At 37.3% G+C, this 21384-nt stretch overlaps 1 protein-coding gene across 3 annotated transcripts in view; it reads left to right on the plus strand.

Moving 5' to 3' along the window:
- The window catches only part of grin2aa (glutamate receptor, ionotropic, N-methyl D-aspartate 2A, a), a 198846-nt gene that overhangs the window by 131083 nt on the left and 46379 nt on the right, over positions 1-21384 (plus strand). For all 3 annotated transcript variants that reach the window (XM_028454435.1, XM_028454434.1, XM_028454436.1), the window contains 3 exons: positions 7440-7606; positions 11033-11461; positions 20714-20828. In XM_028454435.1, the coding sequence (XP_028310236.1) occupies positions 7440-7606; positions 11033-11461; positions 20714-20828 (711 nt within the window). The remainder of the gene's footprint in view (positions 1-7439; positions 7607-11032; positions 11462-20713; positions 20829-21384) is intronic.

Genomic DNA, 21384 nt, shown 5'->3' on the forward strand with positions numbered 1-21384 from the left:
CTTCATCACTCTGTTCTCTCTGTCTGTGCTGCATTCAGTCTCACTGTCTGGGATTAAATGTCACTGGAACTTCTCTGCCTGCCACTCTCCGATTGTTTTGTCTTTTCAGTGGCTCTTTAGATTGTTCTCAGTGCAATTATTTAGTTTTAGCCGTACTAATAGTTTACGGCTTGGCAGGGATGGACTGAGACCAAAATCCAGCCCCTGGTATTCTGTGTCCAGACCAGTCCACTACATTATCAGAGGACATCATGGAGAAGCTGTTATTAAGTCAGTGATGCTCAACATGTGGCTCTTTATGTCTTAATATTAATTATTTTCCCCCCAGAAAACCTTAAAAGGGAGAAACTTTGTAACCCCTTTGTTTTGTGGCCATTTTGCAACTTCCTTTGTCTCATTTTTGCCCTTTTTAAAAAATTTCTGACACTTTTTTCAGACTTTAGCTATCTTTTGCCAATAAATACCCTTTTTCTTCCTTTTTTTTGGCCATTTTTGTCTGTTCTTTTTAACCCTTTAATCTGTTTTTTGTCCTTTCTTGAATTTTTGTGGTCACTTTTCATCCAAATAAACTACCTTTTGCTCAATAAATACCACTTGTTTTCTTTTTTCCCTACATTTTGTCTCTTTTTGTTCCACATTTTTGCCCTTTTTCACTATTGTTTGCCACATTTTGCTCATTTAAGTTACTTTTTCCCATTACATACCAACTGGTTCCTCTTTATTTTTCTATTTTTTTGGCCACTCTTGACTGCTTTTGGCCCATTTTAGTCACTTTTCACTCTTTTTTTGGCACGTTTTTGCCACTTTTGAACCATTTTTGGATTGGACCGGCCCACTTTGGGTCGACGGCCCACCGGGACGATGTCTGGTATGCCAGATGGCATGTTCATCCCTGTGTCTTGGTTATCTTTTTCATTACCACCCTGTTTTCTTATTTACATTTCAAGATGGTAAGCAAACTATAGGCATGATATTAAACAAACTAGACATTAGCTTAATAACTAAAGTTTTGACTACAAGTGGAGATGCTTTCATGGTGTTATTTAGGATCACACACAGTGTTGCAGTTAAAGGTGTGGTTGTCTTTTATCACTCGATATCAACACTAAAGAAGGTGTCAGTCGGCTTGAAAAATCTGTTGAGGTTGAGTGTTATTTTAATAGCAAACGGTTTGTCGACGCCACAGCCTGCTTTAGAAAATGAGCATGATTATAGCTGCTGTGCAGCAATGGTCGGGGAAAGGCAAATTTAGGCAAAACAATACAGCAGCTGTTTGCTTTCAAAGGCAGATTTTAAACAGCTGTCAATAATTCAGTTATATACCAGAAATTTAAAACAACACTGATTGCATCCCGACAGCATGGAGAGGTTAGTCATTTGTTTTAGCAATGAGTTATTAGCTCTAGAAGTACTGAATGATGTTTAAAAATGCCATTTTTGCATTTACTCCAATTGTTTGCATCAGAGCAAAATTCAAAATGCTGTAAAAAATAATTCAGTTTTTGAGATAAAATTCTGCTATTTACCAAACTTCGTCTGCCACGATGCCAACATTTTGTCATTTTTTATGAACACTCAAAATGTATTTAGCATGAATCTGCAAGTATGATTACAACACCGTTTACAGTTTTGATGCAGTGTGGGCTCATTATTCAATATATCAAAAATATGTGTGTGACTGTTGGTGTAGGACAGTCTGAAAATGTGATGTAGCAAATTTGGTTTCAGTTGAGCAGAAGTTGCTGGAGAAGATAGGTTTAATAAGTTTTGCAGTTTTTTTGATAAATAAACAGGGATGGACTTCATAACTTGCAGTAGGTTTGATTGTACAAAAGTGTCTTCAGTATTGTGGCTACATTTTTTTGAATGTTGCAAATCTGTAGCACATATGGATGATTTGTTGTTCATTTTCAAAGTATTGAATAGGGATGCACCGAATATTTGGCCACCGAATGTATTCGGCCGAATATTGCAAAAAAAATCCACATTCGGCCTTTGGTTTCGTGAGTTAAAAGCAAGGATAGTAGCGTGTGACGCAATGACGCAATCAAACAACGTGCAGTAATTTTGTGTCGAAAAAGTGTGTGTGCTGCAGAACCAGTAGCAGCAGCTGCAGCAACGCCTCCTTTCCACTCACAAACACAGCCAGATTCTCTTCTTTACGCTTACCGCTCTCCATCATTCGTCACCGCATAAAAGTTGGAAACCGTCCAATTCCACAACCGAGTCCGTTGTTAGCGCTGTCAGCCATGAATCCGTAAACATCTTTATCGTTTCCTCCTTACACTACACCAGGTCTCGCTGCACAGACTGGTGTAGCATTAGCATGGAGTGCTAACAGCTGATGTGTGTAAACAGTGGGTCCTTGGCTCCAAGCAGTGACTCCCAACACGATCAACAGCAGAAAAAGTAGTGCAGTTTGTGCGTCCAGTAGTGCAGTTTGCATTTACATATATAGCAATAAAGTATAATACACATTCTATATTAAACCGCAGTGTTGTTTTAGTTGTTAGATAGTTGGAGAGGGAGGAGCTCACATTCTAGGAGGCGTGTTAGGTGACGTCACCTGCCAATGTGGGCAAAATCCAACTCGCCCGTTTAAAGCTGACTTTTTACAAAATATGGAATAACAAGTGAGGGAGGAAACTGAACTTTGTCAACTTTGTCCATCTGAATGAGGCTAAAGGGATGTATATCACTGGAGCAAAACCATTATTAAGTGATTTTTTTTTTCATCACACCTCCCCTTTAATGCACTTTAGTTTTTTTTGGAATGCATGTTTTGTTTTATTTGAAGGGCTAATATAAATGAAAAACTTTGTTGTGCTTTTTTTTGAAAAGAAAAGGCTCCTGGAATATTTAAAAAATGTCAGAATATTCAATAAATATTTACTTTCTTTAAAAACCATGTCTAAAAATGTATTTTAGGCTATTTATGCACTATTAAAAAAAATTTAAGAACCGCATTCGATATTCGGTATTATTCGGTATTCGTCCAAGCGTTTATATTTTATTCGGCTTCGGCTTTGGCCACAAATTTTCATTTTGGTGCATCCCTAGTTTTGAATTTAAGAGGCTTACTGTCGCGCCACATTCAGGACAGTCGGCCTGTTTTTGCAGCTGAGGCAGTCTGGAATAGGACTGGAACTTTGTGCAAAATTTGGTGATTGTTCGTGCAATGGAAGTATGATTTTCTCTGATTTTCCTCAGGCATTTTAAGCAGCCTGGCCCCTCATTATGTTAATAATGAAAGCAGTGTTAACATTTGTGGATTAGGGCTATTTATCATTACACTGAGCAAAACTCTATTTATTTCATAGATCATGTAACTGTACATTTATTCAGGTAGTATTGTGAGAGCCTATCCCACCTGTGATCTCTGCACTGATTGACAACATGGCTAACCAATGCACCACAGAACTTTGCCAGAATAAAAATAGAAAGCTCTATATTTTGTTCTGTATTTTGTTTATTTTTTGCAACTCATTTTGGTTGCTTGAGGGAAAAAAAAGTGAAATAAGAAACAGAAAATATCGCAGCGGACTTAAGGATGCATTGTAGTGAGGACACTGGAGGGCACGTTACGGTTGGTGCAGGAGTCTCATTCTTCAACTTTCCTTCCAGCTTTATTGGGTTTGGAATGAAGAGATTCAGTGAAATTTGGTTTGTTCCCTTAAGCCTCAGGTTGGCCTGAAATGTGAATGAGTGAATACGTGATTTTGTTATTGTTGCATGACAGTTTTCTACTCCACTCACCTGAGATGCCTCTTAAATTTATGTTTTGGCCACAGTGTCCTGTATATTTGAATGTGTTGCATTTTATTGTAAATTATACAAATACATGCGTTAAAAAGGAGCATATTGGTTAAAAAACAAACAAATTAGAATTCCAAAGCTTTAAGCTAACCACAGACGCCTATGGAAGCCCATTTTTACCAGTACAAAAAAAAAAAAAACAGAAAAAGGAAAATAATTATAATAAAAATGAATAATAAATCATTATTATTAGACATTAATTCATAATTGGAATGCTAAGTCATAATTGTGAGATACTAAGTCATAATTATGAGATTCTAAGTCATAATTATGAAATCCTGTCATAATGAGGAAATGCTAAATCATAATTATAAGATACTGTCATAACTATGAGATACTAATTCATAATTTTGAGATGCTAAGTCATAATTATGCGATGTTATATCAAAATTATGAAATACTAGGTCATACTTATGAGATACTAAGTCATAATTATGAAGTGTTAATCATGATAATGAGATACTAAGTCATTATTTTGAACTGTTAAGTCATAATTATGAGATACGAAGTCATAATTATTAGATACCAAGTCATAATAATACTATCTCATAATTATGACTTAGTATATCATAGTTATGACTAAGTATCTCATAATTATAACTTTTTTTTTATAATTATAATTTTGCTTTTCTTAGTTTTTTTTACTGGAGGGACTGGGCTTCCATAGACACCATGTTGTTGCCAAAACTGTTAATAAGTACTGGAAACACAAGAAAAAAAACCTAATGAACCATTACCTCATTATTTTGTATTCCCATATACATCCTCATATGTTACGTGTGTACCATAAGCACGCGTGTGCACAGCCCTCTTAATATCCCAGCAAAGGGGAGGTTTATGGGCTGTGGCTGTGATGAAGACAGAAACTGACAAGTCTTATAGCGCGACCTCTCTCCTGTCCCACCATGGTCAGGCTTTGCTTCAGTTTCTACCCCATTGGAGCTCACACACACACACACACACACACACTCACCCATACGTACAGATCCAAGCCGAGAGCCTCTGAAAAGCTCTTGAGTCTGAAGAGCGAGTGAACCTACCTTGCACACAGACACAATAGCATTAAAGAGCGCTCACGAGTCCTGATACGGGGTGAAACCATGCAGTCATTACATTCTCATTCACCCACACTGACACAAATAATGCAAACATGCAATTCCTACATTATTCCAGGCTATTAAGACAGTAGAGAAAGAAATGCCTGGTCATGCATGCAGCAATGAAATTATATACTGCTGACTGATATGGCAGCAAATGCCATGGCCTGTACTCAGTCCCAGCCCGGTTTACGCTGCTTTGCTATAGCTATTTATCAGCCTACATGTGTATCTGTCTAAATAAAATGCTTTGTAGGGCTGCACAGGGACCCGTGAAGTCATAAAGTGAACAGAACTGAAAGATACTTAGTGAATCGATTTAATATGTTAAGGTTTCCTTTACTCAGACAACAGTTCCTTAAGGAATTAACTTTGATGTTCTGACTGATGACTGCCAGTCTTTGTCAGAGGCGTCACTTTGATGTTTCCTTTGAAGTTTCCTTGACTTCCACGTAGTAATTCCAGCAAGATTATTTTTGTCTTCATTTTTCAAAAATAGGTTCCGGTTTAGTTTATTCAGACAACTATTCCTTAGGAAATCCACTTTCCTAAGGAACAGTTGTCTGCGATCAACAGACACCTCTGATGGAGACTGGCAGTCGTAACATGTCAGGAGATCAAAGTGGATTTCAAACCTTAACATATTATTCCAAAAAGAAGACAAAAAGAGTCTTGCTGGAAGTAGTAAATTGATTTTTTTGCTATAACGATTGGGAAAAACTCTTAAATATTTGTTTTTTTTTTCTGTTTAGGCTTTAAGTCTTCACGAAACAGCTTCTTGGGTATCAAGAACCATGTTTCTACCAGTTTTATACAAATGTGTTATGCTATTTCATAGTATATTAGAAACCAGTCTTGAGACCACATTTTGTTGGTCTTGTTCTTGTCTCCTTTTCGGACTGGCCAGAATCAGGGTTTTCTATCAAGACCAGTAGAGATCAGCACTGATCTGCTATTCTTCAACTTCATTAATGTGATAATAAGGAGAAACACTTGGAACTGTTCCTGATTATTATTATTTATGTAATTTGACTTAAAACATTTATTGTTCTGCTTCCCTGGAAGTCTTTTCCATTGCCTTGTTTGAGAAACCAGCAAAAACAGTTCATCTTACTACTAGTCAGAAAAACCTCTGAATGGTCTCATTCACCTGACAAACATCTTATTTTCAGATATTAATTCTGGAATTTTAGTGGCTTTAGAGCACAGAAAAGGTTTTACTTAGTTTTTTTTTTTTTTGTTTTTGTTTGTTTTTGCAAGAATTAAACTGAACAAATTTAAGAGTTGAAATGTTTTTGCATGGTGTGCTTTGAAAGAGTTGCAGAGACCTTGTTTTTGTCCTTTAAATGTAATTAAAAGAGAACTGAAAGTAAAGAGAGAATGATCTTTAACTGTTTCACCTTGGCATTAAAAAAAAAAAAAGAATTTCTGTAGTTTTGATCTTTTTTTTTTTTTTCTTTTCTATGGTCTTGGTCTTGACTTGGTCTCTACTCCCAAAAGTCTTGGTCTTGTCTTGTCTCGGTGCATTCTGGTCTTTGGCAAATATTGGTCTCACATAGTGTGGTCTTGAGCATACCACCATTATGTCATGCTTTTTTAAAAAATAGTTGTTGAAAACACACATATATAATGTTTTTTTTAAAACATAAATCTTTACATTTTCTACACACTTGAATGCAAAATCTAGGTTTTTCATCTATAGTGTGCATTGTGTAACCATAGACCCAAGAGAAGTAACTTTGTCATTCCTAGTCGATATCATTAATAAAATGATGCATTAAATGGTTACATTTACAATTACGACTTTGGTTTTCTATTGTTACTTTTTAGGAAGATGTTGGGTTTTTTCCTCTCATTATATTCATTTCACTTCATTTAACACAGCACAATCTAATAAACACAGTTGTTCTGGCTACAGCTTTAGTGAATTCATTTTAATTTTTTTTTCACCTGAAGCAGTGTTTCTTTTTCTCCCTTCTTCGCTCCATTCTTTTGCCAGCATTGGACCAAATTAAGCAGCTAATGCTTTTTACAGTTTTAATGGTGTGGATATAAGTGAGTCAGAGCAAAGCCAGCAGTCGCTCCTTGCACCAATGTGGATTTATAGATTCTCATCCCTCATTCAACTATTTCATAGGTAAGCGAGAGAGTTTGCAGGACTTTTCCTTAACTTGTGAGGGATTTTAGATTTCCTCCTTAAATTCCTAAACAAATGTTAGGTATTATTGTGTTTGTGTGTTGTAGCCCTGAGTAAGCTTGCACAAGCACCACCACCATATATGACAGGACAATTTAAGCAGGTAAGGTATGTATATGGAAGAACTGATGATATTTAACCATTTGCAGATCAGTGACTACAATAACATACTGTATTTACCTGTCTCCCACCTGATTTTAACTTATTCTGTTGATTCATGGTTTTCCAAAGAGCTCTCAATGCCTGGTCTATATTTTAAGAGGTTAAAAATGAGTTCAAGCAGTGAATGAATATTAAATGTGTGGCATTTTCTCCTGTTTTCTTTCCAGGATGTAAAGTCGACATTCTTCCAGTTTGGTGCATCCATTCAACAGGAAGCTCTGCTGATGCTCAACATCATGGAGGAGTACGACTGGCACATCTTTTCCATTGTTACGTCAAAGTTCCCCGGATACCAAGAGTTCATCAACATCTTAAAAACAACTGTAGACAACAGGTGAGATCAACTAATCACACTGCTACTGAGACATTCCATGTCATTTCAACACATTTCCAGGACATCCCACGCACACATTTTTTTTTACCATTTTTTCACCTCTCGTATTGGTGAAATAACCCAAAATTGAATTGCAAATCCTTTACATTAGGCCATTGTAGCTTGTCTCTGTCTCATAATCCTTTTTATGTATTAGTTGCATGAAATAGTACCAAGAAAGAATCGTCTTTAAACAAAGAATTAAAACAGAGATCAGATTTTTTTTTTTTTTTTTACATTCTCACATTTATTTATGGGCCACTGAAAATAGTAAAAAAAAAAAAAATATTTTTCAGATTTTAAGAGTCACCCAAGAACAAATGCATTCATGTGACTAATCATTAATGATGTGAACAGTCTATGTACATAGTTCAAGCTACTAAAATTACAGGGATCTGAGGCTTATGCAAAGTTTTTTTTTTTTTTTTTTTTTAACTGAAGGCCAGAACATGTTCGAGCCTGAAACGTTTTTCAGATTTTGAGGAGCTGGCATGTAAAGCAGATTTTTTTTGTATATTCCGATAGATTATATAGAGCTGTAGTACTACACCAAATGTCAGTGTCCTATATGATGTAGTTCCTGAGATGTTGGAAGATATAAAAGGAAGAAAATCAAGGACCACAACACTATATTGGCCATATTTCAAAAAGTATTCATTTGATCAAACTAAAACTTTACGGAATAATTGGTAAAAAAAAAAAAAAATGAGACCAAAATGCGTGGGCCATTTGTTGAAATGACCCACCTACGACTACAGGATCTGTCAAATGTTTGGCTTGATAACAATTAAGATAATACAGCAATATTCTGATGTTTAGTTCCTGATGATAGGCTTTTACGTGAAATTGTTTGTACACTTGCCATGTTAAAATACTGGGTATTACACTCAAACATGTCAAAAGAAGTGAGACTGATTTATCACTGATTAATAAATGTATGGCTTGAGTCAGATAAAGGTACAGTTTAACTGGTGTATAGGTCTAATTCACAAAACAACTACAACTATATCTGGTTAATTTGATGCTCTACTGTAAGACTTTGTTGTGGACAATAAAGTTCAGTAAAAATATGAACCTGAACAAAGTGAGAAACTCCAAAAGTCCTATATCAATATCAGCTTCTCTTCCTTTATCTACATACAAAATCATCAAAGTATGCATCAAGAAAATTGGTCGAAAAAGTATTATTATTGTGAAATAAGAAATAAGTAACTGTAAAAAAATTAATAAAAAAAAGCACACATTTTAGGTTTTTCATTCCCATCTTCTCCTGCCTCTCATATTTATGTGAGATTGTTTTAACCAGTACCATTAAAAGGTTTGTCATCAGCTCTAAAATGTGTGACTTGGTCATGAATCAATGTCGTGGTCAAATTATTATGGCATGTTTTATTTAACAACAAGTGAAAAAATGAATTAAATAAATATTTATTACTGGTTTAAAACATCTATTATCGTTGACTAAAATAATAGCAGAATGGATTGACTGAAAGGTGAAATAACGTACAAATTAGATTATTGGACATGATACCTGAGAAGCTGCAACAACTATTTATTTACTAAAGTATGCTTTCATTGGTTTTGTCACCAAGGTGACAAGGATAACAAGCATACAATGTATTGACCCATATTTGTATCGTTGCATTACAAGAATGTTTGATCATAATTTATGACATTTTGTAGTGGCGCTACATATGTCCATGTTTACCACTTGTGCGGGATCACTAGCGTTCTTCATGCGTGTGTTGATGAGCACATTTGGCGGTGCCTCAACCAATTTTTTTCATCCAGCGTTTGTAGACTATCATCTCTTTGGACAGCCACATGACAGCAAATCCCAAATCACTCTCATGTTACACTATCCGCCTTTTGTTAAACTAAGGCATGTTGCTTAACTGCTCCCCTTGTTTCTCGACCATGTGTCACAGTCTGTGAAAATCACAGTCAACTGTGTGTTTGTGTGTGTGTGTGTTTGTGTGTGTGTGTGTTTGTGTGTGAGTGCATTTTGAATGCACACTTGGTGAGCTCCGCCATCAAAAGCAATCCTGATACCACAGCAAACTTCTGCTTTATCATTAATAGAATGTTCTTTCATTACAAACATGACTGCTTTTCACTCCATTTGTGCAGGAAAAATGTCCCTCTGGAACAAAAATATGTTTCATAACTTAATTATCTGACAAAACGCCAACAAAACAGTTGAAAAAGATGAGTTGGAGTTGAGTAAATATATATTTGTTATGGTTTTACCCAGTGTCGGCGTCATGGGGGGCATTTGCAGGCCATGCCCCCCCCGCTAACCTACTGTACCCCCACCCCGCTCTTGCCACGCTACAGGGGGAGCTTTTTATTACTCAAAGTCAAGAGATCTGATTGGCTGTCGCAACTGACTACACGCTCTAACGGCGCGGACGGAGCCTGCTCTGTTGATTCACGTGACGTCACTCACATTGCTGCATTGCGAGAGCCAGAGCCGTATAGCGATATAGATATAGAGCACTAAATTCAGATGGAGGGCAGGAAGTGAAGTAGCTTGAGAATCTGCCATCTGAAATAGTCAAAATGTGGTCAGTCAGTGCGGAACGTTCTTGTGCCCCCTGCAGTTTTCTTATACTGGCTGGCGACGACTCTGGTTTTACCAACTCTTCAATGAGGAAAAGCCTGAAGTGCAGAAGTGCACACCCTTTTTCAGGTCATGACCCCATTGTCCGGCGACAACAGAGACATCTTTCTTTTCTCGAATTAGTTTTTGATCATGTTTATTAAAGTGTGTCACAAATACAGAGTAGCCAGGATTAGTGCACAAAGTGACAAGTGCATTTGAAATAGATTTATATTTGAGAATGTTTGAGTATAAGATAGTTATTTGATAATTATTGTGTATTTGAAAAAGAATAATAATTTAAAAAAAAATATATATACAGTATATATATATATATATAATTTTTTTTTTTTAACAATTACAAGGCATTTCAGGCAACCCCATTTTAATTCCAGATGAGCCCAAGGTTGAAAAACACTGCTGTAGCTGGTATCCTGTGTAAAGAGCCTTCAACATTTGTATATACTCCAGTTTTTTTCTCCAATCATCTATCACCATGATGACCAAAAACATATTTTAAACCTTTCCTATTAATAGTTCATTGTTGTTCTTGTCTTTGATTGAGTATGTGGTTTACAGCTGAGCATCATTAGAAGCTTTGCATTCATATTCCATCCAGACCTAATATGTTTCCCTTGACAATAAGCACTTTATACCTATTAGAATTCATGTCCGAGTTAACAATGATATTAATTATAATGGACAATTACAAATGCCCTTGCCATGACCTGAACAGAGTTAATAGTCTATTAGGTAAATATTAACTTTTTGCTCCTCTCCTTTAGTTTCGTGGGATGGGATCTGCAGAATATCATTACTCTGGATGCAGTGGAAGAAGACAGTCGCTCTCAGATAATGCTGAAGAAGGTCCAGTCCCCCGTAGTCCTGCTTTATTGCTCCAAGGACGAGGCCGTCATCATCCTGGATGAGGCCCGGTCCTTGGGCCTCACCGGATTTGGATACATTTGGATCGTGCCGTCGCTCACAACAGGAAACCCCGAAATAACACCCGAAGATTTTCCATCGGGAATGATTTCGGTGTCGTACGATGACTGGGACTACCCGCTGGAGGCGCGAGTTCGAGATGGTCTTGGCATCATAACTTCAGCGGCAGCAGCCATGCTGGCAGAGTACGGTGAGATTCCTGAAGCCAAGACATCGTGTTACAGCCCGTTGGAGAAGACAACCAAACTACCACCCAGTGCACTGCACAAGTAAGCAAATGTTCTTGGGCCTAATGAGTGGTTTTGATGTGGAAGAGTGTGTTTGGTTGTTTGTTTTCTCCCTTGTTTAGAGTAAATATACTTCAATTGAGAAAAGCAGGGAAAGACGCAATTGCAGTATACAAGATCGAGAGCTTGTGAGTTTGTGCTATGGGGACCAGAGAGTAGGAGATGAAGATAGATGGGAATTAAAAAGATGTGAATGAAAGTTGAGGAAGGAGATTGTTATCTGGGCTGAGACGAAAAAGAAACAGGGGAAGAAATTTAGACTGGAGTTAACCGCGGGAAGCCGCCACAAATGAGTGCACTCCAAAATTGAAGCGCTCCTTGATGAGGCCTTCTGTTCCTCTTCTCATCTATTCCTCCAACTCTCATTCAATCGCGTCTTCTCTCTTTCTCATCATGTGCTCAAACCCAGCAGCTAGTATGCGATGTTGCAGGTCTTGCCAGCTCTGTCTGACTTTCCATTTGGCAAGAAAAGCATGAGAATACCGTGCAACCTGTGTTTATAACCCAAATACTACTGGTACTTTGTTTTTTTGGGGTTTTTTTTTTTCCTCTTCTTTTTTTTCTCTCCAAAGATAATGATGTGTGAAATTAAAATACAGAAACACTTAAATGTGATCTCAAAAACATTTTTCAAACTATCAAAATCTAGTCCCTCAACAAAATGAAATGATGCCATGCAAATTGAAAAATACATGTGTTTATTTGTGTGCATCGATTGGGTAATATCTTATCAAACTGGCTATTTACAGAGGATGATGTAACTTTGTGGATTTTTGCATTAGCCTTAAATGAAACTACTGTTTCAGCAGTAACAAAGGAGTTTCTGTCTAACATTTATGTGCCTCTATTCAAAGTAATAGTCATTTTATGTGCCGTAAAATGAGATATATATGGACTCTGTATTACACTTGAAGGGAAATACCCGCTTTTGTCCTTTTTTTAGTAAGAAAATGCAGAAATAGCACCAACGCAACCACATATCAAAAGCCAGCTGTATACGTATTTTCCCAGCATGCTCAGCAGCCTCAGGTTGTTACCCAGGTGATGAGTGCCCACAGATGGCTCTGATGTGGGTGGCAGAGCTCAGCCAATGGGGCTTGAGGGCTTGGACAAGAGAAACATGATTGGTCAAGGTTAGGTCAGGGCGATGGGCCATTGTTGGTTGTTAGACTATCAGCAGCTGTCGGGGGATTCAAGGGGACATGGTGTACACACATATACACACACACGTATGCACGCGCAAACACATTAACAGACACATGCAAGTGCACAAAAACAGCACAGATGGGTGGTAAGTACAAATATACAGCATTGGTGACACATATTTCACTGCAGTCTGTGGCACCGTTTTACTCTAGTTTTGTTTTTTATTTCTTCAGGAATGACTTTGTTGTGAGCAGGATGTCCCTCCTTTTAAGTTTATACCCTTGGATCAGCAGTTGTAGTCCCTGAATTGTTCTGGTGTTCACCTGCAGTCTGCGACAACAATTATCTTGGCAGCTTGTCTTACTGTAAACATGAAAATTGGTTATTTTTTTTAAAAACATACAACAAAAATCTAAAGCTCTAATTTGGCATTAACCTCTTTTTATGCCATTTGTGCTGTGTTGTTAGGCTGTATGAGGAAGTTTTACCTCATTTTTTCATGACACCAGTGATAATAAGTCAGTGCCACAGCTAAGATAAATATGTTTTCCCATTCAAAAAAAAAAAAAAAGAAATAGAAATACATAAACACAGGAGACAAATGACCACCGAAGAGTGACAGCCAGCTCAGCACTCAAACCTAGTGACAAATTGTGGTGTATATAATTTATATTTCATGCATGTGTGGGACTTTTTGTGCACGCGTGCTTGTGCGTGTGCATGTGTGGGTGTTTGAAAGAGAAAAAGAAATATCTCTCCCCCTTAGGAGAGTGTTATGTCATGACAGATTTAAAGTGTACAGCTCGCCTTGCTGTGGTGAACAGTGCGCCTTAAAAGACTTTAGCGTTTATTTATCTGTGTGTGTGTGTGTGTGTGTGTGTGTGTGTGTGTGTGTGTGTGTGTGTGTGTGTGTGTGTGTGAGTGTGTGTGTGTTGCCGAGCAGGTGTGCTGGAAAGAGTTTGTTCTGACAGGTAATTTCAGTCTCCAGCCTTGATATATGAGGGTCAGGACCCAGAGAACACACACACACACACACATCCACCTTGCACACACACTTTGCGTCCAGGGGCCGCAGTCGCTTAAGCGATAAAAACGCAGCTGAAGAATGTGCTCTCACAAACAGTAAATATAAGACTTACTAAGACGCTTGATATATGCCAGCTGCCATTAGAAGGATTTGATAAAAGATTAAATTACAGTCTGATTTGTGGAGGTTTGTTCATTATATATACAAATAAAGTTATTTAAATGTATGGAGTTTGTTTTAAACAAATTGTAATACATTTATTGAATTTAAATAGCAATGGCTTCATGTCTCACTGGAAGTTTCACCAATAAGTGCTTTAATACACAGAAGTTGTGATAATATTTAAATAAAATCATGTGTTGTTCGTGTTTGAATGAACAAGAACAAGAGACGTGCACTTTCTTTTGTTTGGCACCTAAAAAGAAATGTCTACTATGCAGCAGCAATAAATGACTGACTGTATTGTCTTTTACAACAATTAGGCATGCCATTGTGTCCGCTCACGTCAATTTAGAGACACCTATTATCTTATTATTGTAGCTCCATTTGAAGGTTTCATGGATCATAGCTTTTTTTCTGTTAAATTCATGTGATTTTAGATGTTTCTTTTCTACAAGACCATTTTGTAGTGACTAGCTGACTGCACTCTCCAAAACTGCTGCTTTTGTGTTGTTCTCAGTCGTCAATTTTATGAGTCATGGAAGAAAAATAGGGCGACTGGGCTGTGGGTGTACATGGCTCATCAATAAATAGACATTCGTGACCATCGAGGAAACCTCTGTATATTCCTATATTCCTAACATGACGACAACATGATATGCCAGTGCTAATTGGTTGAAATATCCTATTCTGTTTGCCATTCTGTTCACTAACCCCTACCAGTCAAAGCAGATGGCTGACACCTCTGAACCTGGTCCCGCTTGAGATTTCTTCCTATAAAAAAGAGGGAGTTTTTTCTTCCCACTGTCGCTAAATGCTTGTTCATGTGGATCTTGTTGGGTTCTTTCTTTCTTACTATGGACTTTATATTTTGTTCAGCATTTTGTTGTAATTTGCACTATATAAATACATAAATAAGTTGAATTGTATTTGCATTCAGCTTTAGACCTAATCTAAAGTGCATCCATGTGATGGGATACGCATCACTTTAATTTTTAGTTTTATGTCCACATATTTGTGGTTATGTAGCTGTTGTTTTGTTGTCGTGGTTCAATGGTTTAAACATCGCCACGGAAGTCACAGCCAACAATCCAAAGAGGATAATAACAAATATTATAAAAGCAGTAATAAGTAGTAATAAATGACAGAAGGTTATTATAAGCTGTCATAGAAGGCAGTCACTTCACGTTGACCAAGAGGACCACAGCACCCACCTTTGCCAAAGCTGAGACTGAATTGTAGGAATGGGTCGATAACAGATTTTGCTGGATGATCTATTGTCCCACATATTATTGACGATAAACGATGTTATTGTCGACATTTTCTTAGACCAAATTAACCACTAATGCAATCAACTTGTAACAAGTAAAACAAGTAAAACAAACAATTAAAATAAAATGGACTCAGTCTCTGTTAGCAAAAAATTGCACTTTAATAAATATCACAAACAAAAACAATAAAATAGACCCTGTCTCTGTTAAGAAAAACAAAAAACGAAAATGCACTTACAATAAATATGAAACATTGAGGCACAGAGGTATATAGTTGAACATTCCTTCACAGGTAACACTTCCAATCCAGTTAGAACCTTTGTAAACAACAATGCTAGCGGCCCCGCCTCCCCCGATCGCACCGCTTACGTCTCCTCCGCTGGCGGACACCGCTGGCAGGGGGCTCAGCTGGTACGGGGCTCCGCTTCTTTATAGGCCGCTGGGTGTAGTCGGCGTAGCAATCCAAAGCTACGTAGTAGATTCAGAGTTGCTGCATCTACTGGACTATAACTGTTTGATTTACCTGTTTCTAAGATTATCTGGCAGTGGAATGCTATTTTAGAGTAATTACGCTGCAGTGAGAAATTATTACAACTGACTCAGTTATCTGCTGTTTAATATCCGTTGCTAATGCTGCCAAATATGCATGAATATGGCAATATACCGAGACCGGCAAACTTACCGAGTTAAAGATTATTCACCGTCTGGTTAATTATCGATTATCGGCCCAGGCCTACTGAGTTGTTGTATTTTCATTAGTGATGCACCAAAATTCCGACCACCGAAACACCTTTATCACAGAAAAAGCCGACCGTAACAGGATGTTGTGATGACGCGCTATTTGCGACTTGTGTGGAAACGGGCCAACTTGTAATTTTTTTTTTTTTTTTCATTTTATATTGTGCATTGTTGGAATGTCAGTGCTAAATAATTATTTTCATAGTTTTTATTTATTTATTCTTTGAAGCTGTATAAATTAGTGTTTATTTATACAATTGCAATGTTTTCATTTTAATGCAATGAGACTAATGATAATCATTTATTTCCAATTACTTGTTAAATTACTGTGCCAATTATTTTAACGCATAAAAAAACATTAAATATAAATGTAGTTTACATTGAAAACATATTCTTTATCTAATTAGTACTTAATAGTTTTCAGTGATGTAAACTAACACAGTAAAAGTACTAAAATAGTATAGTATACTAACAAGTAGAAAACATTTTTTTTTGTTTGTTGCAAATGGGTTGTCGATGTCGGTTGTTTTTAATTAACATTTACTTTCACTTGACTAAATTCTTCAGAGCATACCTTACTCCAATATATTTCTCATAAGTACGTTCAGTTGTCCATTAAATCTAGTTTTACTTTAGCTGCCAACATTGCATTACTTAGAGCTGTGGGACATAGCCAATGACTTAATTTCATCTCGAACTCTTACTCAAGTTTGTCACAATATTCTAAATGCATCTCTTATAGCGAATGATTATGTTGTGTTGTTCAGGAATCAATTCCAGTACAAACATTTAAGTGTGGGTTTGTGTCCTAGCAACACAGCATCACGTCCTCAACTTTAGCCCAAAGATAACCTGAAGCTCTCACTGTCTGACCTGTGTTCAGATTTAAAATGTTTGTGGACGACAATAAGACAAAGACCACTTGTTTGTTCATTCACAGGAAAATGTATTTATTTAAACCACAGGCCTCAGACACACTGTGAGGATCTGCATGTATTATTAATGTGGCAGGGAAGAAATTAGTTGCTTTTTAGATCACATATTCTGTACAATGAAACATTGACGGCTAAAATCAGAAAATACTTCTTAAAAAACACAATGTATTCAACTTAATTTTTTTTTATAATAGTGTCTTATTTAGAGATGATGGTGGATTGCACAGTATGTACAAGTCTGTGTCTTATCCAGACACATGGATTAGGGGGCAGTTAACTCATTGACTGCCAAAGACGTCTATAGACGTTATTTGTGTTTTTTGGCTGGGGTTGCTAGGAGACATTGTGACGAAGCTCTCCTGTGAATATCTGACTTGTACCATGATGTAGTGTCCAACTGGTGACATGTAGGTGGCAGCAGTGCACCTTTGGGTGAGAGATCACAAATGATGGGCAGAGCTCAAACGGAGAGGAAAGGAGTTTACGAGACATGCCGCGAGACGAGAGTTGATGCTGACGCTCCCAGCAGCTCACAGCAGCGCACACTCAACTAGAGCATGTGTGGAACTAAGTGGACTATTGAGAGTGTTGTGGTGGTGAGAGAAAATGATCAAAAAGTGGGGCAAGCAGTGACACTCGGCATGCCTAGGATGAGGAGGAAGTTGCGTGTGTAGAGAATGACGGGGGGAGAGACTTGGAGGACGATCAAAATACAGTAAGAAAACCATTGAACTCTGACATAGATAGCAAAATAGTAATAATTTTGCCATCAAAAGCCCGGTCTTATTGTTGTTTTTGCAGTTTTATAGAAGGAAACCAATGTTGAGGTGTCACTAAAGCAAAAAAAATTGCTTCAAAGTAACTATTAAGTTTTTTCAGAAAAAAAGCCTTTTTCTCAGCTTTTTGTCTCAAACTGGTGATTTGTGTGAAACTTGCCTCTATTCAACTGCTGATTACAGAAGAACAAAACAAGCTATAAACAAAATGATTTTTTTCTGATGAAACTAGAGACTTTAATCTTTCAGAATCTGCTCAGAATTCAGATTGTCATAGTACAAAATATTCTGTGGGTGAAAATCATCTAAAACGCTTGGCAATATGGTGTTGGCTGCTCTGAAAAGGGCTGGCAGTGAATAAGTTAAAAAGAAGCAGGGGCCACTGCAACCAATTCTGCTTCCATTTTCTCAGCTGCAAGTCCCACATAATTGTTTCACCGCTGCAATCCTCTGTCCAATCAAAAGACCTCATTAAACCCACCTGGTTGGTTGGTTGGTTGGAGGCCAATCAGATAGTATTAATCATAAATCCCACCCAATCCCCTTATCTCTCACTGATTTCATCGGGCATTGACTTGGTGTGGTAGGCGTGTGCGTCGTGTGCCTGCATGTGTGCCAGTGTGTGCGCACTGCGTAGTCTTTTGCAGCAATTTAAGGAGACAAGTTGCTCTCATGAAATGTCACCACACACCCACGCATATTACTCAGCCAGTCTCACAATTATCTTTCAAACAACACTTGTGCTTTGCTGTGTACTCAACAAGTGTTTTACTTGTGTAAGATTTTAACATAATATTTTGTGCGGTATCTGAGGAGTTGTGTTGAAAATGGGAGCTTGATCAATAAGAATGCCATGAAAATATTGAAGACTTTATTAGTAAATATAGGAAGCTATTCCTGTTAAAAAAAAAAGAAAGAAATTTATATATATATATAGTATTAGGGCTGAACAATTTTGGAAAATAAGCTAATTGCGATTTTTTTTTTTTTTTTTTTTTTAATAAAAAATTTGCATAATTGAGCCCAAAGGAAAAAACAGCCACTTTCAATTAAAATCTTTGTCTTTGGTTGAAATCATTGCCTGAGTGAGAGCAGTTGTTTAATGAGGATAAAAGTGTTTCTAATGAAAGCAGGGTTGATAATGTGACCACCTTAAGCCCAGCATAAATGCATAATACTACCTTCTCTAAGATCACAGGGCACCGTGTATACTACCTCTCAGCATGAGATTCCTTGACTCCTGACATTTGCACAAGCTCCTGTTAGAAGTTTGCTTCACAGAACAAAGGAGAGGTAGATGAAACTAGAGGCCGTCTCCTGCATGTTGTTCATGACCGCTGACAGAGGGTGTGAGAGGGACAGGGTGGGAAAGGATAGCTATGATTAATGTGGAGTCTGCATGAACCCAAGAATATCTTCTCCCTGCTCTCCATCTTGGCTAATGTGACCTGCCATATGGGTCACTTATTACAGCCTGTGTGTGTGTGTGTGTGTGTGTGTGTGTGTGTGTGTGTGTGTGTGTGTGTGTGTGTGTGTGTGTGTGTGTGGTGTGTGTGTGTGTGGTGTGTGTGTGTGTGTGTGTGTGTGTGTGTGTGTGTGTGTGTGTGTGTGTGTGTGTGTGTGCACATGGTTATGACAAATTTAAATGGTACCTGTAGTAAAAATCTGTATAACAAAAATTTGTTTAATGTATTACCAATAAACAAATTATGTGCACGTTTTTATTTAAAAAAAACCAACAAAAAAAACACACATTATAAGGACTTTTTAGAAGAATTGTATACCTTAGGGCATCAACCATGGAGAGTCGCCATTTTGGTCAGGATATGACGCACTTTGGTTAATCGACCCAGTCTGTCGCTTTAAAGAAATGGTGCATTGTGGGAGGTAGATGTGCGACAGGTCTGTTTACATTGTGGGAAGTGTATTTTTTCTGTTAGCTTTCGGAGCTAAGCAGCCGTGTGTAACCTCTCCTTTAATGATAACAGTGTGGCATCCAGGTTGTATGTTACGAGAGGATTAAATGTCACCTCTAGCACCAACTGCCTGTTTCTTGTATGCGGACAGAGCTGTAGTTACCAGCAGAAACGAGCCATGGCTGAGTAGTTAGGTGTTGGAAGTGCAGAAATATGGCTGTTCATGGATGGGATGATGAAGGCTTCCTAATGAACAGGTAACAGTTCATCATTTAGCCACAAGGAAATGAGAGGAAACAATCAGGTGGGGGTGTGGTTAGTGCCATGACAGCCACCCATAGTATCCGCTGCCAACAGAAACATAGTAGTGCTCTGAACAAGTACGTTTACAAGCTGCATTGAGACTTTCTCTGAAGAAATTATGTTGCGAAAGCGTCTGGGTTCAGACGTAAGCTTCATACCCATTAGCTTAGCCCATTAGCTTACCCTGCAGATCTCTCTCATAGCAGCTCAGTTTGAAGCGGTTCTGGCATATCACCGAATTGCATTCATACTGAAACGTTTTAAGTGTGTATCCCGTACCAATATTATGGAGCCAACATCTGGATAACTCTGACTTAGTGTCGTTATTTGGCTTACAGGGTTTTTTCTCTTGTTGTTATATTATAGCAACCATTAGCTTTACACTCCGCCATTGTTCGGAAACTCAACGGAACACTGTTGCCTAGCAACAGCTAACAGGTATAAAATCGTTCTAAAAAGTCCTTACAGTGTTTTTTTTGTTTTTTTATTAAAAAAAAGTGCATATATTTTGTTTATTGGTGTATTCATGGATTGATTCATCCAACACATTTTTTTGTTATATCCATTTTCACTACAGGCACCCTTTATGTTTTTACAATATCATTTTAGATTTTTTTGCTTTTCATTCCTCTTTCGTTTTGATGTTTGAGGGGATTTCAAGAGTTGTGCAATATGTAATAATATAGAACATCTTTAATATGTAATAACCCAATCCAGCTGAATTCATTGTGACTTTATTGCTTTCACTGTACGTGATATTTGGTTAATATTTGGTTTAGAAATTCGAGTCATTTATATATTACATTTCTTTTTACATTGAAATGTATTTTAATTTCCGTTCACTCTGTTTCCCACCATCATTTCTCTTCATTTCCTTTTTCACCTCCTTTCATGCACATATCTCTTCTATATGATCACCCATCACCCTAACATCCCTTATTCTTTTGCACCTTCTCTTCCTAGGTACATGATGAATGTGACATGGGATGGCAAAGACCTGTCCTTCACAGAGGACGGCTACCAGGAGCACCCAAAGCTGGTGGTCATTGTTCTCAACAAGGAGAGAGAGTGGGAAAAGGTAGGGGCAATGTCTCCTTTTTTACAGATTTCTTAACTTTGCTCTAAGTAAGCATTTTTTAAGAAATGTATGGATATGGAACACACGGACTCCTTATGGAACAACTTCTACAGTGCAATGTTTTGTGAAAATATTCTCAGTCACGGCGGGTGTAATTAATTGTATATTTGTACATTCTCCACCTGCTGTGTGGAGTAAAATATTTGTATAAATGCATAGAATACATGTAAATCACATGTTTAGGACAAAACATCTACCACATTGGACATACACATGTTGGGTAAGCACACTTTTTCCACACTTTATAATAATAATAATAATAATACATTTTATATCTCAGGCGCCTTTCAAAACTTCTCAAAGTTCATTTTTTGATACATCCTTTTCCCCAAAATTTTATAAATGTGTTCTTTAATCAAAATTCTACACTAAACAACACCCTATAATGATGACAAATTTAGAAATAAATTAGGAAATTACATGTACATAATATCTACAGTAGTTTACAGCCTTTGCTCAATACTTTGTTGATGCAACCTCTGATGGTAAATACAGA

This window comes from Gouania willdenowi, chromosome 8, assembly GCF_900634775.1.
Source record: "Gouania willdenowi chromosome 8, fGouWil2.1, whole genome shotgun sequence".
NCBI lineage: Eukaryota > Metazoa > Chordata > Actinopteri > Blenniiformes > Gobiesocidae > Gouania > Gouania willdenowi.